This window comes from Malus sylvestris, chromosome 9 (assembly GCF_916048215.2).
Source record: "Malus sylvestris chromosome 9, drMalSylv7.2, whole genome shotgun sequence".
Taxonomy (NCBI): Eukaryota; Viridiplantae; Streptophyta; class Magnoliopsida; order Rosales; family Rosaceae; genus Malus; species Malus sylvestris.
This window is the reverse complement of record NC_062268.1, coordinates 22,037,966-22,065,308: the sequence shown is the minus strand read 5'-3', so window position 1 is coordinate 22,065,308 and position 27,343 is coordinate 22,037,966. Positions and strand designations below refer to the sequence as shown.

The window sequence follows — 27,343 nt, the reverse complement described above, 5'->3', positions numbered from 1 at the left end:
AACTCTCCAAATAAAGTTTAGGCTCAAGTCTCTCAGGGATGTAGCGTTAGTTTGAATTCCTTCCTTCAAGCATGTTACAAAAACTGATTTGTTTCGTTTTTGATTACATGTGAATTCATAAGTTATAACCACAACCAAGCATAACCCAAAGAGTAAATATAACTTTCATCCATGTTTATAACGTTCTTTAACAGTCATGCAATTAAAAACCGAATCCTTATCATTGTGTTGGAAGGTACCCTAAGACACAAACACACACACAAAAACAACTTAAAAACGACTCTTTTTGGGCTTTTTTAAAACAAATTTTCAAGTTTTTATGGAATTTTCGGATTTTTGAATCAAAACACATTAAAACACACCAAAACAGCCTAAAAACACCTAAAAACAGCAAGAAACAACATTGGGAAGTATGAGTGAGAAAACCCTACGAATTTGCATCAAAACACTTTGGTTACCCCCCCACACTTAAATCAAACATTGTCCTCAATGTTTCAAAGCATAAACTAACACAAAAACACATAAACAAAAAAACAAACACTAACAAACTAAACATGGCAGAAACTAAATAAGCAACAAAGAGAAGGGTTTAGGAACGCAAATCTGGAATTGGAATGCTCTCTAGGTCTTCCTTTGTCAAATGCATGGGTTGCCTCCCACGAAGTGCTTGCTTTAACGTCTTCCAGCCGGACGGTACCTCCGTTTAAGCTTGACTAGGTGCCACGGCATGGAGGGGTACCTCCTCCACGACATGTTCCTCAAACATCTCGTAATAAGGCTTCAATCGATGCCCATTCACTTTGAATTCTTGTTGCGTCCTTGCACTCTTGATTTGCACTGCACCATGAGGGAAAACATTAGTGACAATAAAAGGACCAACCCATTTGGAACGCAACTTACCCGGAAACAATCGTAGGCGAGAATTGAACAACAACACTTTCTGCCCCATATAGAACGTCTTGGCACGAATCATCTTGTCATGGAATGCCTTCGTTTTCTCCTTGTAAATCCGGGCATTCTCATATGCTTCATGTCGGATTTCCTCAAGCTCACACAATTGAAGCTTCCTATGTAAACCTGCGGCATCAAGATCCATATTAAATGTTTTGACGGCCCAATGTGCACGATGCTCTAACTCGACGGGAAGATGGCATGGCTTCCCATAGATGAGCCGAAAAGGTGACATCCCAATGGGGGTTTTGTAGGCAGTGCGATACGCCCACAATGCATCGTTTAAGCGCAAACTCCAATCCTTCCTTGTAGGCCCCACGGTCTTCTCAAGAATCTGCTTGATTTCCCTATTCGAAACCTCGGCTTGCCCGCTCGTTTGAGGATGATAAGGTGTGGCCACCTTATGCGTGACATTGTATTTCTTGAGCAACGCCTCGATGGTTCGATTACAAAAATGGGAACCGCCATCACTGATTAGCACTCGTGGCATTCCGAACCTTGCAAAAATGTTAGTTTTCATAAAATCTGCAACAACTCGAGAATCATTAGTTCGGGTGGCTTTTGCTTCCACCCATTTCGACACATAATCCACAGCAAGCAATATATAAAGAAACCCATGTGACGAAGGAAAGGGCCCCATAAAATCAATACCCCAAACATCAAAGATTTCAACACTAAAAATGGGGGTTTGCGGCATTTGTTGCTTAGGACCAATATTGCCCGTTCTTTGGCATCTATCACAAGACATGCAAAATGTTCTAGCATCCCTAAAGATGGTAGGCCAATAGAAACCACATTCTAACACTTTAAGTGCTGTTCTTTGAGTGCCAAAGTGTCCCCCACAAGCATAAGTGTGACAAAAGGTTAGAATAGCATTAAACTCAGAATCGTGCACACACCTACGTATAACTTGGTCAGGGCAATATTTCCATAAATACGGGTCATCCCACACATAAAACCGTGCCTCTTTCTTCAATTTATCACCTTGGTGTTTAAGTAATTCACTAGGAACATGTTTAGACACCAAATAATTCACCAAATCAGCATACCACGGTTCACTTACCTTGACGGACATCAGTTGCTCATCTGGGAATGTCTCTATGATAGGCACGGCATCCTCCTCATGCACCATACGGCTCAAGTGGTCAGCCACCACGTTTTCACTTCCCTTCTTGTCCCGGATTTCGATATCGAACTCTTGGAGAAGAAGCATCCAACGAATGAGTCGTGGTTTGGCCTCCTTCTTGGTGAACAAGTACTTTAATGCTGCATGGTCAGTATAAATAATAACTTTAGTACCAAGCAAATAAGAACGGAATTTATCTAAAGCAAATACAACAGCAAGAAGTTCTTTTTCAGTGGTAGAATAATTCAATTGTGCATCATTTAAAGTCCGAGAGGCATAATAGATAACATGCGGCCTCTTGTCCTTCCTTTGCCCCAAAACAGCTCCTAATGCATAATCGGAAGCATCGCACATAAGCTCAAAAGGAAGGCTCCAATCCGGTGGAACTATGATAGGGGCCGAAGTTAGCATGTCCTTGAGGTGATTTAACGCCTTCTCACACTCCTCGTTGAAGTCAAATGCCACATCTTTCTGGAGGAGACGGCAAAGAGGGTTTGAGATCTTGGAGAAGTCCTTGATAAATCGCCTATAAAATCCTGCATGACCAAGAAACGAACGAACCTCTCGAACCGAAGTAGGAGAGGGTAAGTAGCGTACAAGATCTATTTTCGATTTATCCACTTCAATTCCTCTTTCTGAAACAATATGCCCTAGAACTATGCCTTGTCTAACCATAAAGTGACATTTTTCCCAATTAAGCACAAGGTTAGTTTCTACACATCGTTTCAGAATTATTGTGAGATTTTCCAAACATCCATCAAATGAATCACCAAACACACTGAAATCATCCATAAATACCTCAATAATCTTTTCCACAAAATCTGAAAAGATACTTACCATACACCTTTGAAATGTGGCCAGAGCATTGCATAACCCAAAAGGCATGCGACGATAAGCAAAGGTACCAAAGGGGCATGTGAAAGTTGTCTTTTCTTGGTCATCCGGCGCTATGACAATCTGATTATATCCAGAATGACCATCAAGGAAACAATAAAAAGAATGACCGGCTAACCTTTCAAGCATTTGATCAATGAACGGCAAAGGGAAGTGGTCATTCCTTGTGGTAGCATTGAGTTTCCTGTAATCAATGCACACGCGCCAACCTGTTTGGATGCGGGTTGGCACAAGCTCATTCTCGGCATTCTTCACCACGGTCACTCCGGACTTCTTTGGAACACATTGCACCGGTGACACCCAACGACTATCAGAGATCGGATAAATCACTCCACAATCAAGAAGTTTGATAACCTCCTTTTTCACAACTTCCATCATTGGAGGGTTGAGACGGCGCTGAGCCTTTCGAGTTGGTTTAGCCCCCTCCTCTAGAAGTATGCGATGCATGCACGTAGTCGGGCTAATTCCCCTAATATCGGCCAAAGTCCACCCAATGGCCGTCTTGTGCTCTTTCAACACTCGGATCAACTTCTCCTCCTCTAGGGCCGTGAGTGATGAGGAGATAATGACGGGCAATGTCTCGTTGTCTCCCAGAAAGACGTACTTTAAATGATCGGGCAACGGTTTAAGCTCAAGTACAGGTGCCTGAATCACTGAGGGTAACAACTTATTAGTGGAAACTGGAATTGAAATTGGGTTAGAAGGCTTACCATGGTGTTGAGGTAGTGACTCAAGGGCAGCCACTATCTCGGCCTCCTCCTCACTTCTAGGCACGGCAAAACCAGATGTTTGCCCAATTCCTTGTGCAATTGTCGTTTCAAGTGTATCCCTCTCCAAACAATCGAGGAAATCCTGCGCCAAATCATCAATTATATCAATAGAAAAGCAAGAATGATCGTCCTTAGGAAATTTAATACTTTCAGAAAGATTAAAATCAATGACTTCCCCATCAAATTCCATCGTTAAAGTTCCTTTAAACACATCTATCTTGGTGCGGGCTGTTTTCATGAAGGGCCTCCCTAATAGAATCGGCAATGGGGTGGAATGGGGTGAATCCTCCATGTCAAGCACGTAGAAATCGGCTGGAAAAATCAAGTTACCAACCTGCACCAAAACATCTTCCAAAACACCCTTTGGATATGCATTAGAACGATCGGCTAATTGAATTATCACACCATCATTTTTAAGCTCACCTAAGTTCATAGATGCATAAATAGAGTATGGCATAACATTAATTGAAGCCCCTAAGTCTAACATGCATTGTTCAAACTTAGTATTACCAATAACGCATGGAATTGTAAAACTACCCGGATCTTTGCATTTAGGGGGTAATTTCCTTTGTAACACAGCAGAGACATTTTCACTTACTTGAACCACCTCTTTGTTCGAAATCCTTCTCCTTGTTGTACAAAGTTCTATTAAAAACTTAGCATACCTCGGGACTTGCTTAATCGCATCAAGGAGCGGGATATTGACTTGAACTTTCCGAAAGGTCTCTAGAATGTCCTTCTCGGCTTCTTCCTTCTTTGATTGCCTAAACCTGCCAGGAAAGGGCACATTTAGTGGAATAGAACTAGAAAAAGTCGAATTGGGACTTACCTTGGTGGTTAGGGACGGTTTAGGAGGACTAGGTAGTGGCGGCAAGGTTTGGTCATCCTTGGTCGTGGGCTTTGCTCCCTGTGCTTCCTCTTTCAGCAACTTGTCCTCCTCGTCTTGACTTGATTTGGATGTATTTGAGTCCGCTCCAACCTATTTACCACTTCTCAACATGATGGCCTTAGCGGTTTCAAATCCTCCCTTCGGGTTCACAACGGTTGAACTAGGCAATCTGCCTTGCTCTCTAATTTGCCCCATAAACTCGGCAATTTGACCCATTTGCTTCTCCAAATTATCCACCCGTTTGTCTTGGATTTGTCTCTCCTTATTTTGAGTTTGTACTTCCTGCGTCAAAGTAGTAAGTAACTTAACAACTTGATCATTATCCAAAGACGTACCTGAGGTTGGTGGGGCATATTGCACTTGGTTTTGATTGGGGACGAATGGCTTTGTATAAAAGTCCGGTGGTTGCTGCCTAAATCCTCCTTGTTGTTGGGGTTGTTGAGGATCCCGCCATTTGAAATTTGGATGGTCTCTCCACCCCGTATTGTAGGAATTAGAGTATGGATCATGGCGGGGTTGATTTTGGTTCCCAAAACCCACAGCATTGGCAGATTCCCAACCCCCATTCTCAATCAATTTAGGGCATTGATCGTTGGCATGTCCTTGCATAGAGCACACGCCACACACACTTGGTCCATGAATCTTCATTCCCTCGGCCAACTGAGAAACAATAGAGGTAAGGTTAGCTAATTGGGATTGAATTTCGGGCATAGAACTTACCTCATTCACTTGTGGCCGTGGGGGGTCTCTTTGTCCAACACCTTTGTATTGTTGTGCATTATGTGCTCGGTTGGCAATTAGAACTTTTGCAGCCCCCGGAGTTTTATCCACCAACGCACCTCCCGCCGAGGCATCAAGCATTTGGCGTTCCATGGGAAGGAGTCCTTCGTAGAAGTATTGAATGAGCAGCTCCTCCTTCATTTGATGTTGTGGACAAGAAGCAACAAGTGATTTAAAACGTTCATAATAAGAAGGAAACGATTCACCTTGATTTTGTTGGATGCCACTAATCCGTTTCCTCAAGAGAATGACTCTTGAAGTTGGGAAAAACTTCTCCAAGAAAGCTCTTTTCATACTATCCCAAGATGTAACCGTTCCGGGTGCTAACTCGTAAAGCCAATCCTTCGCCTTTTCCACAAGTGAGAATGGAAAAGCCTTCATCATCAAAATGTTCCCGTCGACATTTATGGGTGTCATGCTCGAACAAACAACCTCGAACTCCTTGAGATGCTTGTTGGGATCTTCCATGGAAAGCCCATGGTATTTTGGAATGTGGTGCAACAAGCTTGACTTCAACTCGAATTCATCGGTCTTGCCTTGGGCAGCCGCGGGGTATTGAATGCATAATGGTGCGGCATTGGTCAACCCCGAGGCCGAAAGCTCTTTAATGGTCCGATTGTCTGCTGCCATAACTTCTTCTTCCACTTCTTCAAACTCAGATTCGGCCTCTGAACTTGAACTAGGTTCACTAGGTTCGGGATGCCTCCTCTGTCTTCTCAAATCACGTTCAAAATCGTCGTTAAAGTCCAAGATATTTGCATGCACAGTTTGAGAACTCCGCGTCATGCACTAGTACCTAAACCAAGAAAACAAAACAAAATCAGAAAACTAAGTAAATTATACTAAAACACACGGCAAAAACACAAGGGATTAGCAATTTTGCTAATCCCCGGCAACGGCGCCAAAATTTGATGTGAAAATTGACTTGACACACAAATTAAACCCTATGGATGACAATTGTAGTATATGAGCAAATAGGGATCGTTCTAAACCGGGGATTAACTAGGGATGCTAATCAATGTGAAACTGACTCAAGAACATAAAAACATAATGTAGAACACTAAACTAGACTCAATTAATGCAAAACTAGAGTTTAAAACACTTAAATCAACCAAAAACTCAAAACAGCAACTAAAAGACTCAAAACTGCCTTAAAACCACTTTCTGGGCAGTTTTGAGTACCTACACTAATTTGGACGAAATTGGACTAAAACTTGACTCAAGACACTTAAAAACACAAACTAAATTGATTTCTAACTAATCTAACACTTTAAAATAAATGGGGGATTGATTTTGACGAACTTAAAACTTTAAAACTTAAACTTTGAAAACAAACTTAAAGCAAAACAGATTGTGATGAAATAGAATGATGAGAAACTAGTTAGAGGGTTCCTTATCCACACATAAACATATGCATAAAATTTGATTCCCAGTTATGACTTCAACAAACAATGAATGACAATGCTTCAAGTTAATTAGGTTCGCTTAAATTAACTTTCAGATTTCCCTAGATTCATTGGATTGAATGGGATACGCATTACAACCAAATTATTCCTCATCAAAGCCCCTAACTATGGAATACGCATGATAGAGACATTCAACAAAGATCATTAAGTTCAACGGAAATCATAAACATCGACTAGGCATTCATAACTATGGAATACGCATGTTAATCCAACCTAGGGTTTACTTAAACACAATCATGACTAGCGATCTTTACTACTCATGAATATAAGTTCATAACGATTAGGTGAAATTCCCTTATATCCTAGCATCAAGTTTAGGCATGCAAATTAAGTGTCGACCCTCAACCCACATACATAAACAAGTTCTTAATCAAAACAGAAAAGTAAACCACATCTAAAGTTCATGAATTCATAACTGGAGTAAATCAAATCATAACCAACATATGTCCATGGCTTCAAATTCGCCTCTAACTAAAAAGAAATTAGTTCCACATGTTTAACATAATTGAAAAGCAAGTTAAATTAAACATGAAAACATAAACAAGAGAAGAAAGAACTCCAAACACTCCACTAATGGCAGATTGCATGTGCAAGGTTTCTCCCTCATTTGGACTGCACGGCACTACTTCTTTCTCCTTCAATGGTGGCTGCACGAGGTGGTGATGGTGGTGGAAAGGTGCGGCTAGGGTTGTAGAATTCTGAAATATGGGAGTTTGGGAGTGGAAGGCTGCGGCAAGAACTTAGAACTAGGGAGAATGACGTTGGTGGTTGCGGCAAAGGGCTTAGGGTAAATTTCTGAAGTGAATGGATGATATGGGAGGTGGTATATTCGGCCAAAGGCTTTAAATGAGTATATATAGGCACTTAAAAACCCTAGCAATCAGATTAGGGTTTCTAGAAACCCAAATCCAACAGAAAATAGGTTAAAACAATCAGATTTTGCATGGGAAAAGGCCTAGGGTTCGGCTGGTTTATTAGGGTTAGAGATGGGCCTTCTAGAATGCCTTGCAAGGCAAGGAAATCAGGTATTTAAAACCCTAGGTGCGGCATAGGATTAGGGAGATCAGATTTGGAAATGGGCTAGGGTTTAGGTGCGGCATAGGGTGAATATCCACAAAGAATTAGGGCTTAGGTCCACTTAGTTTTAGACAGGGATTTGTATAACCCAAATCCACAACTAAAGGCCCTAATAAGTCAGAATTTAAGAGAGAATGGGCTAGGAAGTGCGGCTCAAGTCCAAGAGGTAAGGATAGGTCATCCAAAAGCCCAACGCCAAGAATAGAAACTCACAAAAACGGAAACCTCCAAGAATAGAAACTTCCAACATTAGAAACTTTGGTTTCCAATTCCGAATTCTTTGTTCTTCACTTTCATTTCTTCATTTCTTAAGCTTCTTTGACCTTCAAACTCGTCCATTTCTTGTGCTCCATTAGCATACACAACATTCCAGCTCAGTTTTGCTCTAAAATGCACCAAAATGCACTTTCTTGCTTCAATTGCCATATGAACCTACAAACACACGAAACTAGTTTAAATCACTATAATAAACAATAACTAACAACGTAAATGCAAGAAAACAAGATAACAAAGTCGCATAAATATGCTCCTATCACCGTACCCTTGTGTATCCAATATCCCACGGCTGCTCAAGGTAAAATCGAAGAGTTCGAGTTAAAGTCAAGTTTGCTCCACCACATTCCAAAGTTCCATGGACTGTCCATGGAGGACCCTAACAAGCATTTGAAAAAGTTTGAGGTGGTTTGCTCAAGTATGACTCCGGTTAACGTCGACGGAAGTATTTTGAAGATGAAGGCTTTTCCATTCTCTTTGATGGACAAAGCCAAGGATTGGTTATACAAGTTGCCTCCCGAAACAGTTACGTCATGGGAGAGTATGAAGAGGGCATTTTTGGAGAAGTTCTTCCCAACTTCTCGAATCATCCTTCTTCGTAAAAAGATAAGCGGTATTCAGCAAGAGGAAGGTGAGTCTTTTCCCATTTATTATGAACGTTTTAAATCACTTGTTGCTTCTTGTCCACATCATCAGATGAAGGAGGAACTACTTCTCCAATACTTTTACGAGGGGCTCCTACCACTTGAACGTCAAATGCTCGATGCTTCGGCGGGTGGAACATTGGTGGACAAAACGCCCATGGCTGCAAAAATCTTGATTGCTAATCGAGCATTGAACGCTCAACAATACGAGGGTGTAGGCCAAAGAGGACCCCCACGGCAACAAGTGCATGAGGTAAGTTCCACATCCAATATTCAATCTCAGTTAGCTAATCTTACTTCCATTGTTTCACAGATGGCCGAGGGAATGAAGATTCAAGGACCAATGGTGTGTGGCCTATGTTCTATCCAAGGACATGCCTCCGAAAAGTGTCCTCAACTCATTGAGAACGGTGGATGGGAGAGCGCTAATGCCATTGGGTTTCAAAGCCAAAATCAACCAAGAAACGATCCATATTCCAATACCTACAATCCTTATTGGAGAGACCACCCAAATTTCAAGTGGAGGGAGCCACAACAATCCCAACCACAAGGAGGCTTTAGGCAACAACCCCTGGGTTTCTTCACCAAGCCATACGCACCCCCACATGTTCCACAACAATCTGCCCCAAATGCTTCAGGTACATCTCTAGACAATGATACACTTCTTGTTGGAAGTATGCCCACAAAGCCACTCATTTGATGTAATAGCTTTTTGGAATACTTCATGTATTAAACTTTTATATGTTTAATGAATGGCAAAGCTTATTGTTGATCACTAGTTATTGTATCATGTGTTTAAGTAATAAGGGAATCCAAGGGATGTATTTGATCTAAGAGACAAGTGATCTAAGTGAGTTAGATTATCGAGACCATTCTCTTATGTTCATTCCTAAAACGTTCCTAGCCATAGGATTGCCAATTGGGTATTGACAATCCGCTAAGGTTAGTATGTGTTATGTCGACTCAAGCTTGAGTATGACTAGTCTCAAGTCATTTGGTGTTGGACACTAAGACAAACACATAGGTGCTCGAAAGAGTAATCGAGTACACTGAACAATGATCGAAAGAGAGTTCGAACATACATGTCATGTAAGAACTCGAAAGTTGCAATCTAGTCATCATAGATGTCTAATGGTTAGGTCCTTGATCTTTGATCATGTCAACGGCATTCCATCGGAGTGTCCACGGCATTGTTGGGGTCAAGCTATCTAGTCATGTAGGCATATGAATGCAGAACAAGGGATCTCTAACCTTCCATGGTGGAAGGAGAATACTCTAAGATATGATTCGTAAGTCTTTGGCCAAAGCAAATGAATATGACTTAGGAAGTTTGTTCCAATTCATATTCAAAGGAATCATATAGAAAAGTATCACATTGGATAGTAGACATGAAACAAACTATCACTTAAACAATGTGATTAAGAGTATTGTATTAGAGAAGGACCGTATTGCATTGTAGTTGTAACTGGATAGGTTCTCCAACCAATTCTACTTAGCTTGGGTAACCATGACATACTGCTAGGTGTCACTCATGGTTTGTGGAAGCCCTAATGACTAGCAAACACTAATCATAAAGGGAGAATTGAAATGTGGTTTCAATTCACAATCGATCGTTAAGAGTAACAATCGCCCACTACCTCGCTAATTGGAACCTAATGGATCATACACCGAGTAAGGGCGATAGTGAAGAAATTAAATGAAATGGATATGCAATTAAATGGTTTAATTGAAGAATGGTCAAGATTAATTAATTAGTTAATTAATTATACGAAAGGTTCGTATTGGGCTTTTAAGTTGGTTTTGGGTTTCAGGGCCCAAAAGTGTTTTGGTCCATAAGGCCCATTATGTTTAAGTTGTATGACAACTAAAACAAAATGGGCAATAAGCCCAATCACAACATATAGGCCGGCCATGGTGAGGAGATGGTGAAAGTTTGCTTAATTGCAAGTTTGCCACTCACCAAAGAAAAGTGTTATAAAAGCAACTTTATAGCTATTTTCTCATTAGGGTTTTCTTTGAGGCAAAGAGGTGAAACATTTTCTCTCTTTCTCTCTACAAAGAGGCCGGCCACTTAGGGAGATTAATCTAGCAATCTCTTCTTCCCTAAGTCATCCATTTCATCTTTACACTTAACCCTTGGTGTGGAGACTTAGAGACACCAAACTTTTGGTGTTTTGGAGATCCTTTCCTTACATCCACAAAGTCCAAAGGAGCACAAAAGGAGAAGGAAATCACAAGCAATATCCAAGGAGCTAGGAGGTGACTTGAAGGCCCTCCACTTGGGTGAATCCCTTGTGTAAACAAGGATGAGCTTCAAGGGTAAAGAAACTCTAAATCTTTACTTCTCTTTAATGTTGTTAAAGAGTCTTTTGGTTCACCATATACTAGGCTTTGAAAGTCATGGGTTTTATGAATTGTTTTTGAATGCATGCCTACTTTAATGTGTTAATAGTTTGCATATGTATTCAAATGTTCTTACATGTTCTTAGCTAGGACAAATTTTTTCCTTCACTTCTTAAGTTACTAACTAACTTGTCTCAGGGGCAAGAAAATCAAGCCAAAGCAATGCAAAACCAAGACAAGAGGGTGGATCATTTGGAGAAACAAATAGGGCAGATTGTAGATTTTGTAGGGAAGTTTCGAAACCAAGGCCAACTTCCTAGTTCTACCATTCCAAATCCAAAAGGAGGTTTCGAAAGTGCAAAAGCCATATTGTTGAGAAGTGGAAAGGAAGTTGGGACAGGTCCTACACCATCAAAATCAGGTCTCAAAGAGGATGAAAACTTACAAATTGAAGAGGAAGAAGCAAGCCTGCCCACGGCAAAGGTGGTTCCACCTTTGCCGCAAGCTTCTAGTACCCAAAATCTGTCCAATTCGTCCAATAAGGGTAAGAATGTGTCAAATTCAGTTCCTACTAATGTGTTTCCTTCGAATGTTCCTTTTCCTAGTAGGTTTATGCAAACAAAGAAGGAGGAAGCTGAAAAGGACATTCTTGAGACATTTAGGAAAGTTTAAGTTAACATACCCCTTTTGGATGCAATCAAGCAAGTTCCGAGATACGCCAAGTTTCTAAAGAAATTGTGCACCACTAGGAAGAGGATTTCGACCAAGGAGGTTGTAAAGGTAGGTGAAAATGTCTCTGCCATTTTGCAATGCAAACTACCCCCCAAATGCAAAGATCCGGGTAGTTTTACAATTCCTTGTGTCATTGGTAACACTCGCTTTGAATCTGCCATGTTAGACTTAGGTGCTTCTATAAATGTTATGCCATACTCAATTTATGCATCTATGAATTTAGGAGTGTTGAAAAATGATGGTGTAATTATACAATTGGCCGATAGATCTAATGCCTATCCAAAGGGAGTTTTGGAAGATGTTCTTGTGCAGGTCAATCACTTAATCTTTCCAGCAGATTTCTATGTTCTCGAAATGGATGAATCGGATCATGCCACTTCATTGCCCATCCTCCTTGGAAGGCCATTCATGAAAACGGCCCGGACTAAGATTGACGTGTTTAATGGAACTTTGTCCATGGAATTTGATGGGGAAGTTGTTAACTTCAATCTTTCTGATTCTATTAAGTACCCTAGCGAGGACCATTCATGTTTCTTTCTTGATATAATTGACTCTTTGGCGCAGGGATATCTTGAAGATTTGAATGATGATGTGCTTGAAAAAGTCATTACAAGAGGCATGGAATTCAAAACCAATGAGGTAGCACTTATGTTCAACCACGGCACACATGGATCACTTCATGCCGTGCCTCCTAGTGAGGAAATCAGTGAGATGGTTGCTGCCCTTGAGTTGTTGCCTACGCATGATGGTAAGTTTCCTACTCGTGAGTCAATTCCCATTTCGACTAACAAGTTGCTTCCGTCAATAATTCAGGCACCTATCCTTGAACTCAAACCATTGCCGAGTCACTTGAAGTACATTTTCTTGGGGGAAAAAGAATCCCTACCTACCATTATTTCCTCATCCCTCACGGCATAAGAAGAGGAGAAACTAGTTCGAGTTTTGAAGGAGTTCAAATCTGCCCTAGGTTGGACCTTAGCCGATATCAAAGGTATAAGTCCTACAACATGCATGCATCACATATTTCTTGAGGAGGGGGTCAAACCAACTAGAGAGGCTCAACGCCGTCTCAACCCTCCGATGATGGAAGTTATGAAAAAGGAGATAATCAAGCTCCTTGATTGTGGAGTGATCTATCCCATCTTCGATAGTCGTTGGGTTTCACCTATCCAATGTGTGCCGAAGAAATCTGGAGTGACGGTTGTGGAGAATGTGGAGAATGAGCTTGTACCTACTCGCATTCAAACCGGTTGGCGAGTATGCATTGATTATAGGAAGATAAACGCCACCACAAGGAAGGATCACTTCCCATTGCCGTTCCTAGATCAAATGCTTGAAAGGTTAGCGGGTCATTCCTTTAATTGTTTTCTTGATGGATACTCTGGTTATAATCAAATCGTTATTGCCCCGGATGATCAAGAAAAGACCACTTTTACTTGTCCCTTTGGAACGTTTGCATATCGACTCATGCCATTCGGTTTGTGCAATGCTCCTGCCACGTTTCAAAGGTGTATGGTTAGCATATTTTCTGATTATGTTGAAAGGATTATTGAGATATTCATGGATGATGTTAGTGTGTTTGGTAGTTCATTTGATAATTGCTTGGATAATCTCACTTTAATCTTGAAACGTTGTGTTGAAACAAACCTTGTGTTAAATTGGGAGAAATGCCATTTTATGGTTAAACAAGGTATTGTTTTGGGTCATATAATTGATGCGTAAAATAACTAAACACACAAATTAAACCCTCTTGTTGACAAATGTAGTATGGATAAGTAGGGATCGTTCTTAAACCGGGGATTAGGAGGGATTGCTAAAACACTCTAAACTGACTCAAATCTGTAAAACAAAGTTTAAAATACTAAACTAGACTCAAAGAATGCAAAACTAAAATCTAAAATACTAAAACAAACCAGAAGACTCAAAACAGCACCAAAAACACTCAAAACTGCCTTAAAACACTTTCTGGGCAGTTTTGGGACTCTAATGCAAACTTGGACGAATTTTGGTTTTCTAATGACCTAAAACACTTAAAAACATAATCTAAGACAAGTTCTAACTAATATGATTTTGGACGAATTTAAATTAAATGGCAGATTGTAAAGAGAACAGTAGACAAAATTGTGATGAATTAATGAATGATGGAAGAGCTAAGGGGTTCTTCTCCACACATGAAATATATGCAACGTAAATCAATTTTCAGTTATCAATTCAATAAGTTGTGAACCTCGACACTCCAAGTTAATTAGGTCCGCTTAAATTAACCTTCAGATTTCCCTAGAATCATTGAATTGGATGAATATGCATCGCAAACAAATTATTCCTAACAAGTTCTCTATATGAACAGCATGATAAAGACACAAGTTAGAATCATTACGTTCTTTGGAAATCATAAGCATCGACAAGGCATTTGTAACTATGAAAAGCATGATACTCTTGCCAGGAATCTACTTAACACGATCGTGACTAGCGACCTTCACTACTTGCGAATATAAATTCATAACGATTAGGTGAAACAAACTTATATCCTAGCACCAAATTCAAGCATGCAAATTAAGCGTGCACTCTCAATCAACATACAAGAATAAGTTCTAAATCAAACGGTTAAGCAAATTGTATTCACGACTTATGCAACGATAACTGAAAGTAATCAACTTATTTCACATATATAATCATGGTTTTGAATACACCCTTAGCCAAAACGAATTTAGCCAATCATACTCAAAGCAAAACAAAGATTACATGAATTAGACATTGAAATATAAGATAGAATACACCTAAAATTGTTCAACAACTCAGAATGAAGAGCCAAACAATTGAGTGAATCTGTCCCCTTTCCTTGCTTGCGGCAGATTGGATGTTGGTGGTTTCTTGGGTAATTGAATGATGTAGAATGGATGGAAGACGTATGGAAGTGTTTAGGGTTGATGGGTGGTGCGGCTAGGGTGGTTTTGGGTCAGAAAATATGGTGAATGGTGAAGGAATGGGGCTGTTGAAGGTGGTGTTCAGTTTCTGGCGTGAATGGGTCTGTTTGTGGCTGCACAAACATGTTTATTTAAAGGGATTAGGAAATTAAAAACCCTAGGCTAATTAGGTAATCAGGAATTAAGTTTAAAGCTTCTAGAATTAAGGAAACAAATCAGAAAATTAAGGGAAAGGGCAAGGGAAATTCGGCTAGGGTTTAAAACACAAAAGGAAGGTGTTTTAAAGCATAAAAACAGGAAATAGGGAAGAGGAAATGCAAAGGGGGGTGCGGCAAGGGTTCAAAAAGGGTTCTAGGCTTTTGTTTTGTGTCCTAGAATGCTTAGAAAGTCTTCATAATTGCTGAAACTTTTAGGGACAATTAGGAAAAATCAAACCAAAGTAGGAAACCTTGGCTTAACTTTCCTACTTCAAGTAGGAATCCTTGTTGGAGTAGGAATCCTTGTTCTTGTAGGAATCCTCATGTGATTAGGAATCCATCTTCAATTAGGAATCCTTCGTTGATTAGGAATCCTTCGTCGATTAGGAATCCTTCGTCGATTAGGAATCCTCCTTCATGTAAGCACTTTCCTACTTCAACTAGGAAACCTTGTTCAAGTAGGAATCATCATCTTCAAGTCTTCAAATTCGTCCAAACCTTGGCTCCAATTATGTGATAATCATTCCAAGCCCAATTTTGCTCCAAAAAGCTCCAAAATGCATCTTCTTGCATCCTTTGGCCTTAAAACCTGAAAACACATAAAACTAGCTTAAAAGACTACTTTAACTAAGAAAACACCATGGAAATGCATAAGAACTAGCTAACTAAGGCGCATAAATATGCTCCTATCAATAATCTCTAAAAAAGGAATTGAAGTTGATAAGTCTAAAATAGATCTTGTACGCTACTTACCCTCTCCTACTTCGGTGAGAGAGGTTCGTTCTTTTCTTGGTCATGCAGGATTCTATCGACGATTTATCAAGGACTTTTCCAAGATTGCACAACCTCTATGCCGTCTCCTACAAAAGGAAGTGTCGTTTGAGTTCAACGAGGCGTGTGAGCAAGCATTCAACCATCTCAAGGGCCTACTCACTTCGGCACCAATCATCACTCCACCAGATTGGAGCATTCCCTTTGAGCTCATGTGTGATGCATCAGATTATGCAATTGGGGCTGTTTTGGGTCAAAGGAAAAACAAGCTGCCACATGCTATTTATTATGCTTCTCGTACCTTAAATGATGCACAATTAAATTATTCCACAACAGAAAAAGAACTATTGGCTGTTGTCTTTGCATTAGATAAGTTTAGATCGTATTTAATTGGCACTAAAGTCATTGTTTTCACTGACCATGCAGCCTTGAAGTACTTGTTCACCAAGAAAGATGCTAAACCTCGACTTATTCGTTGGATGCTCCTACTTCAAGAGTTTGATATCGAAATTAAGGACAAAAAGGGAAGTGACAATGTGGTTGCCGACCACCTAAGCAGGTTGGTGCGTGAGGAAGAGCCCATTCCCATTTCAGAAATGTTTCCGGATGAGCAACTTCTGTCCATTGAGGTAAGTACCCCTTGGTATGCCGAATTGGTCAATTATTTGGTGTCTAAGCAAGTTCCTCACACCTTAAACAAGTCCCAACGTGATAAACTTAAACATGATGCACGTTTTTATGTTTGGGATGACCCATATGTGTGGAAGTACTGCCCAGATCAGATTGTTAGAAGATGTGTACCAAATTCTGAATTTAACTCCATTCTAGCCTTTTGTCATTCTTATGCATGTGGGGGTCATTTTGGCACTCAAAGAACAGCTCTTAAGGTGTTAGAATGTGGTTTTTATGTACCATTGGTGCTAAGGACCAAATGCCGCAAACCCCTATCTTCAATGTTGAAATTTTTGATGTTTGGGGTATTGATTTCATGGGCCCCTTTCCTTCTTCATTTGGTTTCACTTATATTTTGCTTGCGGTTGATTATGTTTCCAAATGGGTAGAAGCAAAAGCTACCCGTACTAACGATTCTAGAGTGGTTTCAAATTTCATCAAGACTAACATTTTCTCTAGATTTGGGATGCTGCGGGTGTTCATAAGTGATGGAGGCTCACATTTCTGCAATCGGACCATTGAGGAACTCTTTAAGAAGTAAAATGTCAAGCATAGGGTTTCAACACTTTATCACCCTCAAACAAGTGGCCAAGCCGAAGTTTCAAATTGTGAAATCAAGCAAATCTTGGAAAAGACTGTGGGGCCAAACCGGAAGGATTGGAGCATGCGTTTAGACGATGCATTGTGGGCGTACCGAACTGCCTACAAAACACCCCTAGGGATGTCTCCATTTCGGCTAGTCTATGGCAAGCTATGTCACTTACCCGTGGAACTAGAGCACAAGGCGCATTGGGTCGTGAAAACATTCAATTTGGACTTAGATGCTGCTGGAATTCATCGGAAGCTCCAATTGAATGAGCTTGAGGAGCTAAGGAATGAAGCATATGAGAATGCCAGAATTTACAAGGAGAAAACAAAGGCGTTTCATGACAAGATGATTAGGGGCAAAACTTTCACCATTGGGCAGAAAGTGTTGCTTTTCAATTCCCGTTTACGTTTATTCCCTGGTAAGTTACGTTCTAAGTGGATTGGACCTTTTGTTGTTACTAATGTTTTTCCACATGGTGCAGTTCAAGTCCAAAGCTTGAGGAATGGTCAAGAATTCAAGGTAAACGGACATTGATTGAAGCCATATTATGAGAGTGCCATGGGGCAGGTTGTGGAGGAGATCCCATTCCATGCCGTGGGCTCCAATGAGAGATGAATGAGTTCTTCGTCCGGCTGCAACACGTAAAAGAAAGCGCTATGATGCGAAATAGATAAGCACACAAATTAAACCCTCTTCTTGTCAAATTGTAGCAAAGATGTAAGTAGGGATCGTTCTAAACCGGGGATTAGGAGGGATTGCTAAACACTTGGAAACTGACTTAAAAACTCAAAAACAAAGTTTAAAACACTAAACTAGACTCAAAGAATGCAAAAGTAAAGGCTGAAACACTTAAACAAACCTAAAACTCAAAACAGCAACTAGAAGGCTCAAAACTGCCTAAAAACCACTTTCTGGGCAGTTTTGAGCACCTACACTAATTTGGACGAAATTTGATGAAAACTTGAATCAAAATACTTAGAAACACAAATCAAAACACTTTCTAACTAATCTAAGACTTCAAATTAAAGGGGGATTTGTTTTGGACGAAAATTTAACACAAAAACAGAACTTTAATTAACACAGATTGTAAAAACGATTTTGGTGAAATAGATGGTTAAAAGGCTAGTTAGGAGGTTCTTCTCCACACATGTCACACTTGCAAATAAAATGATTTTCAGTTGTTCTTCCAATGAATTATGAATACTCAACGCCCCAAATTAACCGTGAATTGCACTAGTTAACCCTCAGTTTTTCCACAAGTTATTAAGTTGGATGATTGCATACGACAACCTAAAATATTCCCTACAAGTTCCCTACATGAATTGCATAATAGAGATACAAGCAAGAATCATTACGTTCTATCTATGAAAAACATAAGCATTGACGAAGCATTTGTTACTATGAATTGCATGAAACTTATGCTAAGAATTCATTCAACGCGATCGTTTTCAAGCGACCTTCACTACTTGTGATTATAAGATTGTAACTATTAGGTGAAACTCCCTCATAATCTAGCATCATATTCATGCATGAAAACTAAGCGTGCACTCTCAATCAACATACACAAATAAATTATCAATCAAATGGATGAACGAATTAAATCCACAACTTATGAAATAACAACTGAATGTAATCAATTCATATTGCAAGCATGTACATGGTTTCGAATTACCCCCCAACTAAGGGGGTTTAGTTTCTCATACTCACAACACAAAATTTATTGAATTGAAACATTGAAGACATAAGAAAGATTACACCTAAAACGCCCAACAATTCCACTTTGAAATTCTGACTTCAAGCTCCTCTTTCTTCTTCTCCTTGCTGCGGCAGAGAGGGTTTAGGGTGTTTTTGGATGTGATTTTGGTTTTAGAAGGGAGTTAGGATGGTATGGTGGTGCGGCAAGGGGTATGGATGGTGTATGGAGGTGTAGGATGGTGGCTAGAGGTGTGGACTGGTTGCGGCAAGGAGTGGGGAGTGGCTGGTTTGTATGGAGGAGTGGTGGCTAGGGGTTCTAAGGGTGATGATGGCTGCGGCAAGGTGGAGAAATAAGGTTGGATGAATTTCTGAATTGTGTAGAGGGTGGATATTCGGCCAAAGGAGTAAAACACATATATATATAGGCACCTAAAACCCTAATGAAATCAAATTGAAACAATGGGCTAGGGTTAAGGTTTGTAAAATAAGGCTTCTAGGATGGAAAGGTGCGGCATGGGCTTAGGGTAAACAATCAGATTTTTGCATGTGAACAAGGCCTAGGTGCGGCTGATTAAGTGGCTAGGGTTAGGGTTTAGGTGCGACATAGGTCCAAGAAGTAAGGATGGGTCGTCCAAAAGCCCAAAGCCGAGAATAGAAACTCACGAAAATGGAAACCTCCAAGAATAGAAACTTCCAACTTTAGAAACTTTGGTTGCCAATTCCAATTTAGGAAAGATCAACCCAAAATGGAAACTTTTAGGCTTAGCTTTCCTTCTTGAAGTAGGAAACCTCAAATCTTCAACTCTTCAATTCCATCCCAACCTTGTGTTCCAAGCATGTCCTTTTCAATCCAAGCTCATATTTTGCTCCAAAAGCTCCAACTTGCATCATTTCATGTAATATGTCCTTTAAACCTGAAAACACATGAAAGTAGCTTAAAAGACTACTTTAACGAAGAAAACATAACAAAGATGCATAAGAACTAGCTAACTAAGGCGCATAAATATGCTCCTATCACGCTACTTGGGAGGCAACCCATGCATTCAACAAAGGAAGACTTAGGAATCACTCCAAGTCCAGATTTGCATTCCTAAAACCCTTCTCTTTGTTGATTCTTTCTAATCTGCCAGTTTAGTTGATTAAGTGTGGGGGGGGGGGGGTAACTAAGTGTTTTGGATGCAAATTCGTGGGATTTTATCACCCATTACTTATAGACTTGTTCTTTGCTGTTTTTAAGTGTTTTAGTGTGTTTTTGATGCAAATTCGTGGGATTTTATCACCCATTACTTATAGACTTGTTCCTTGCTGTTTTTAAGTGTTTTTAAGCAGTTTTGGTGTGTTTTAGTGTGTGTTGACATATAACTCCGAAAATCACATAAAAATTTGAAAAAAGTGTGTTGAAAAGTCTAAAAAGAGTGTTTTGAGTCGTTTTTGTGTGTTTGTGTCTAGGGTACCTTCCAACACAATGATGAGGATTTGGTTTGTAATTGCATGGCTGTTAAAAAAAAGTTATTAACATGGATGAAAGTTTGAATTACTCTTTGCTTATGCTTGGTTGTGGTTATAGCTTATGAATTCACATGCAATCACAAAGGATAAAAATTAGTTTTTGTAACATGCTTGAAGGAAGGAACTCAAACAAACGCTACAACCTTGTGAGACTTGAGCCTAAACGTTTATTTGAAGAGTTAAAATCTATGCATTATTGTTTTCTAAAGTCGTTGCATGATCTCATTATTCTTTGCTTGGTTACTACTTAGAAGGCGTTTTATCATTTAGTTCCAAATGCTAGAACTCATGCCCATTTCATTCAAAGCATGTTATTGATTTGCATAACACATGTTCAAGTTGAAGTTGTGTAGTGACCACCACCGAAACCAAATTGCCATGTATCCTACTTCATTATATGTTTAAGTTAACCCCATTGAGCCTTGTTAGCCTACATTCGTTGTTAACCCACGTTATCCTCACCTAGCCTAGATTAGGACCATCCCTACCCTTGTTCTTGAAGCATAGTAAAGCATAATTCAAATTGAATTCCTTTTGATTAATGTATGGCAGAAAACAAGTGTGGGGGAAGTGTTTCTCATGTAAGTAGTGCGCCAAAGGCACGGGTGGAAAGGAAAGAAAAGAAAAATTCGTGCAAAGAAAGAGTTGAAAAGATGTAAAAAAGAGTTCTAAAGTATTGTTGGTTGAAGAAAGGGTCCAAAAAGTTGAATTTGACCCTAAGAGTTGTTTAAATCTTCCCCTTATGTTTAAAAGTGATTTCTACATTCTAAAGTGAATTCTAAGTCTAGATTTCATTGCTTTGCTTACTATTGCTTTAAGAACGTTTGTTTTCCCTTACCTTTCTTTGTTAGTCAATACCCCAAGCCCCGTTACAACCTTTGACTTCAATCTTGAGTGTTATGTGTTGCAATTTGTGGAGTTTGAATTTGGTATGAGCATATGGTGTCACTGGTTCTCGCGTCTAAGTAGTAGCATTCCATTCATGAGATCATATCTAAACATGTTTATTAACTCCAGAAATTGCGTTTTTTGTGATACATATATGTGAGTGTTCGTTTTCATATCTACATCAATCTTCTCACATATGACTAGTATAGGGTGTGTAGTTAGAAAATCTGAGTGAATATTGAGTGCATACTTTGTAAGGAATTGAGTGAATTCTCTAACGCATGTTACTACATCGAAAACATTGTTTTAATTGGTTAATTGTGAACAAGTAAGTGGTGATTATGATTAAGTATGTGCTTAAGTGTAAAGATGATTCAAATCTGTGGGGATGATGATTTTTAACATGTCATGTGCATTGGAAATCCCTGAGGCAAATGTTGGAAGGTTTAGGTTGTGTTTATTTGTTTTGTTTCGTTTTATTTCTTTGTTTTGCTCGAGGACTAGCAAAAGCTAAGTGTGGGGGAATTTGATAGGAGCATATTTATGCGCCTTAGTTAGCTAGTTCTTATGCATTTCCATGGTGTTTTCTTAGTTAAAGTAGTCTTTTAAGCTAGTCTTATGTGTTTTCAGGTTTTAAGGGCAAAGCATATAAAAAGATGCATTTTGGAGCCTTTTGGAGCAAAATGGAGCTTGGAATGAATGTCACATATTTGGAGCCAAGGGTTTGGACGAATTTGAAGACTTGAAGAAATTAGGTTTCCTAATCAACGAAGGATTCCTAATTGAAGATGGATTCCTAATCACATGAGGATTCCTAGAAGAACAAGGATTCCAATTCCAACAAGGATTCCTACTTGAAGTAGGAAAGTTAAGCCAAGGTTTCCTACTTTGGTTTGACCTTTCCTAAGTGTCCCTAAGTGTTATCAACTTTGAAGGTCTTCTAAGTATTCTAGGACATCAAGCACACATTTCTTGCATGGTTTACATCAATGCCGCACCTCACATGCCTTTTCCACAATTCCATCTTCCTTGCCTTGCAAGGGAACCCTTTTCCTTCAGTTTTAGGACATTTAAACCTTTCCCTAAACCTTTCCTACATCACAGCCGCATCCCTTGACCTTTCCTCTTCCTTGCCGTGCAAGGGAGAGTGATTCTTTCCTATTTTATGAATTAAAACACATTCCTATTGTGTTTTAATGCCTTGCTGCACCCTTTAGCCTATTTTCCCTTAGTTTTCTGATTTGTTTCCTTAATTCTAGAGCTTTAGACTTAATTTCTGTTTACCTAATTAACCTAGGGTTTTATTTCCTAAATCCCTTTAAATAAACATCCTTGTGCAGCCACAAAACATCCCCATTCACTCCCATTCACGCCAGAAATCATCCACCACCTTTGCCGCACCCATCCTTCACCAATCTCCATAGTTTCTGCCCAAAAACACTCCTAGCCACACCATACATCCATCCTAAACACCATTCCACCCTTCTACACCATCCATAACCCCCAAAACCCAATCCATACACTCACCCACTTGTGTGCCGCAGCAAGAAGGAAGAAGGAAGGATCCTTGGATGTTCAAGCTTCATTGTTGGTGCATTCTAGGTGTAGTTCGTTTTATGATTTCATTGTGTAATTCCTTTCCCTTTCGTTTTGCTATGAACATGAGTGGCTAAACCCCTATTGGTTAGGGGTGATTTCAAAGCCATGACTATGTGTGCAATTTGATTTGATAAATTCCAATTATGAATTCTTGAATCGTGAATGCAATTGGCTTAACTGTTTGATTAATAACTTATTTGTGTTTGTTAATTAGGGGTCGACACTTAATTGGCATGCATAAATATGATGCTAGAATATAAGGATGTTTCACATAATCATTGCAAACTTATATTCATATGTAGTGAAAGTTGCTAGTCACAATCGCGTTAAGTTCAATTCCTAGCATGAGTGACATGATGTCATAGTTGCAAGTGCTTTGTCATTGCTTATGGTTTTCATTGAACGTAATGATCTTTGATCGTATCTCTATTATGATGTCATGTAGGGGACTTTTGAAGAATGCTTTGGGTTGTCGAATGATGCCATCCAATCCAATAATACAAGGAAAATCTGAGAGTTAACTAGTGATGTCACGGTTAATTTGGGGCAATGTCGTTCATAATTCTATGAAGGAATAATTGGAAATCGAATCGTTTGCATATACGTCATGTGTGGAGAAAGAGCCTCTAACCAATCAATCATCCATTTAGACTCCCAAATTGTTTTACAATCTGTTTTAATTACAAAGTTTGTGTTTTGTTTCAATTTCGTCAAAACCAATCTCCCCTTTATTTTGAAGTCCTAGATTAGTTAGAAAGTGTTTTGGTTTGTGTTTTTAAGTGTTTTGATTCAAGTTAAAACTCAAATTCGTTCAGATTTGTGTGAGAGTTCAAAACTGCCCAGAAAGTGTTTTTAAGGCAGTTTTGAGTCTTTTAGTTGCTGTTTTGAGTTTTTGGTTTGTTTTAGTGTTTTAAATTGTAGTTTTGCATTCTTTGAGTCTAGTTTAGTGCTTTAAACTTTGTTTTTACGTTTTTAAGTCAGTTTTCAAGTGTTTAGCAATCCCCCTAATCCCCGGTTTAGAACGATCCCTACTTACATACTTTACTACAATTGACAAAAAAAGGGTTTAATTTGTGTGCTTATATATTTCGCATCAGTGAGAAGTGTCAAACTTGGATTAATTACAAGTTTGCCACTCACATGTGATGAAGTATAAATTCAACTTTATAGCTTTATTTTCATTTAGGGTTTTTCTTGGTGAAATGAGGTGAAACTTTTTCTCTCATTCTCTCTAAAGAGGCCGGCCACCTAGGGAAGAAATAGCTAGCAATCTCTTCTTCCCTAAGTCATCCATTTCATCTTCACATCACATCCTTGGTGAAGAGACTTAGAGACATCAAGCTTTTGATGTTTTGGAGGACAAATCCTCAAATCCTCAAAGAAGCAAAGGAGCACTAAAAGGAGGAAAATCACAAGGAAGATCCAAGAAGCAAGGAGGTGACTTGAAGGCCCTCCACTTGGGTGAATCCCTTGTGTAATCAAGGATGAGCTTCAAGGGTAAAGAAACTCTAAATCTTTCCTTCTCTTTAATGTTGTTAAAGAGTTTATTGGTTCACCATATACTAGGCTTTGAAAGTCATGGGTTTTATGAATTGTTTTTTAATGCATGCCTACTTTAATGTGTTAATAGTTTGCATATGTATTCAAATGTTCTTACTTGTTTTAAGCTAGGACAAAAATTTTCCTTCATCTCTAGGGTTTGCCATGCCACACACACACACACACACACATATATATATATATATACCTATTTATGCCACAAGGGAGGGTGTGCTGCAGAGAACCACAATAGACAGAAAAGGAAGGGGAAAACCCTCAACCAATTCAAGCTTTGCACATGTTAGGTCTTCGAGTGGCTTCTCCGAATAAACAATTTGAGCTCAGCGACGGTAGGAAAGCCGGACGGCGACCAAACGAGGCTTTTTTATCTCTCTTTCTCCATCCCTGCTCCCTTTGATTAGACGATAAAGCCGACACCAGTTCCTCATGATTTTTTATTCTCAAAATCCACGACTCGCCTCCAACTTTGGCCTCGCCGTCGTGCACTGCGTTTCGTCGATCCCCTATACCCATTCGTTTGAGTGGAACGAGCCGGTGTCGTGCTCAAAGGTCGGCAATGGCCACAAACCACCATGGACGAAGACTCTAAGCCTTCAATTCCTGTCCGTTGATACTTCTTCTCCACCGGATTTAGTTTGGCTACTGGGAGAAATATCTCCACCAGTTCTTCTTCTTCTTTTTTATTTTTTTATTTTATGACTTTGCCGTGGCTCCCATTGGAGAAGAGAAGGGTTGTGCTGCAAGCCACCTGCAACCATTGGAGACTTTCAAAGTTCTTTCTTCCCTCGTTTCGTTTCCATGTTTATTTTACTTTGCTTTTCAATTATTATGAACATGAGGAACTAATTTCTTTGTAGATGGAGGTGAATTCGAAGCCATGGACATATGTTTTATATGAATTGATTACCTCCAGTTATTGTTTCGTAAAACATTTTACTTATTTGCGTTATTGAGAACTTATTCTTGTGTGTTTATGAAGGATGCATACTTAGTTTGCATGCAGGGATTTGATGATAGAATATAAAGGAATTTCACCTAATCGTTATGAACTTATATTTATAAGTAGTGGAGATTGTTGGTCACAATCGTGTTACGTAAATTCTTGGCAGGAGTATTATGCTGTTCATAGTTACGAATGCCTTGTCAATGCTTATGATTTTCATAAAACTTAATGATCTTTAATATGTATCTCTATCATGTTGTTCATATAGGGAACTTGAGAAGAATAATTTGGTTGCGATGCGCTGTCCATCCAATTCAATGAACATAGGAAAATTTGGAAGTTAATTAGTGCATTCGCAATTAATTTGGGGGCATTGTCATTCATGGTTTAAAGACACAATACTGGAAATCAATTTGTGCATATGTTTCATGTGGGAGAAGGACCCTCTAGCTAGTTTTTCATCATTCAAATCACCTAATTTCGTACCTAATTTACTTTGTTTTGCAATGTGTTTAGTTTAGTTAATTTCATCCAAAACAATTCCCCCTTTAATTAAGTGTGTTAGATTAGTTAGAAACGTGTTCAAATCTGTCCAATTTAGTGTTTTGAGTCTTACTAGTCTTAATTTCGTCCAAATAAATCCCTAGAGTCTGTTTTGAGTCTGTTTGCTAGTATTGTGCTGTTTAGAGTCTGTTTAGTGTGTTTTGAGTTTTTAGTGTCTAGTTGAATGTTTCTAAGTCTAGTTTTGTGTTTTTGAGTCACATTTGTGCAAATTAGCATCCCTAGTTAATCCCCAGCCTAGAATGATCCCTACTTTCATATACTACAGCTATCTTAATAGGGTTGAATTTGTGTGCTAGTTTCTATCACATCATTTTCGCTTTTGAGTAGTAGCATTCCATTCATGAGATCATATATATATACATGTATTAATAATTCCAGAAATTGCCTTCTTTGTTTAAAACATATGTGAGTACTAGTCTACATGTTTACATCAATCTTCTCACATATACTTAGTATAGGGAGTGTAGTCAGAAAATCTGTGTGAAAATAGAGAGTATATCCGGTGAAGAATTGAGGGAATTCTCTAAGGCATGTTACTACATTCAAAATATTGTTTTAATTGATTAAATGCGAGCTAGTAAGTGGTGACTATGATTAAGTGTGTGCTCGAGGTTAAGGATTGCTAAAATCTATTTGAGTGGTGATCTTTGGCATGTCATGTTTCATTGGAAATCCCTGAGGCGAATGTTGGAAGGTCTAGGTTATGTTTTGTTTATTTTGTTTGTTTTGTTTTGCACGAGGACTACACAAATATGACTCAAAAATACCAAACTAGACTTAGAAACACTCAACTAGACTCAAAAACACAAAACTAGACACTTAAGACTTAAAATTGACTCAAACTACTCAAAACAGCAAAACTAAGTTTAAAAGACTCATAACATACTCTAGGGAGTTATTTGGATGAATTTAAAACTAGTAAGACTCAAAACACTAAATTGGACAGATTTAAACGCTTTTCTAACTAATCTAAGACACTTAATTAAAAGGGGGATTGATTTTGACGAAATTTAACTAAACTTAAACAGATTGCAAAACAAAGTAAATTAGGTGATTTGAATGGTAAAAACTTATCCAGAGGATCCTTCTCCACACATTACATATGCATATAAACCAATTTCCAGTATTGTTCCCTTAGACCATGAATGACAACTCCCCAAGTTAACCGTGATAGCACAAATTAACCATCAGATTTTCCTTAACTCGTTGAATTGGAGGGGATACGCATCACAACCAAATTATCCTTATCAAGTTCCCTAACTATGAAAAGCATAATAAAAAGACATATCAAAGGTCATTAAGTTCTTTGAAAACCATAAGCATTGACGAGACATTCGTAACTATGAAAAGCATGATACTCCTGCCTAGGATTCACTTAACACAATCATGATTAGTGACTTTTACTACTTGTGAATATAAGTTCATAACGATTAGGTGAAACTCCCTTATACTCTAACATCAAGTTCATGCATGCAAATCAAGTATGC

At 39.1% G+C, this 27,343-nt stretch overlaps 1 protein-coding gene and 1 pseudogene across 1 annotated transcript; one reads left to right on the top strand and one right to left on the bottom strand.

Moving 5' to 3' along the window:
• Window positions 1-4,720: 4,720 nt before the first annotated feature.
• Window positions 4,721-5,827, bottom strand: LOC126633881 (uncharacterized). Its single transcript, XM_050304413.1, has 2 exons — window positions 5,351-5,827; window positions 4,721-5,290 (listed from the first exon to the last, which is right to left on the bottom strand). The coding sequence occupies exons 1-2, from the start codon at window positions 5,825-5,827 to the stop codon at window positions 4,721-4,723; spliced, it is 1,047 nt and encodes a 348-aa protein (XP_050160370.1).
• Window positions 5,828-8,550: 2,723 nt separating this feature from the next.
• LOC126633880 (uncharacterized) lies at window positions 8,551-12,500 on the top strand (annotated as a pseudogene).
• Window positions 12,501-27,343: the final 14,843 nt, after the last annotated feature.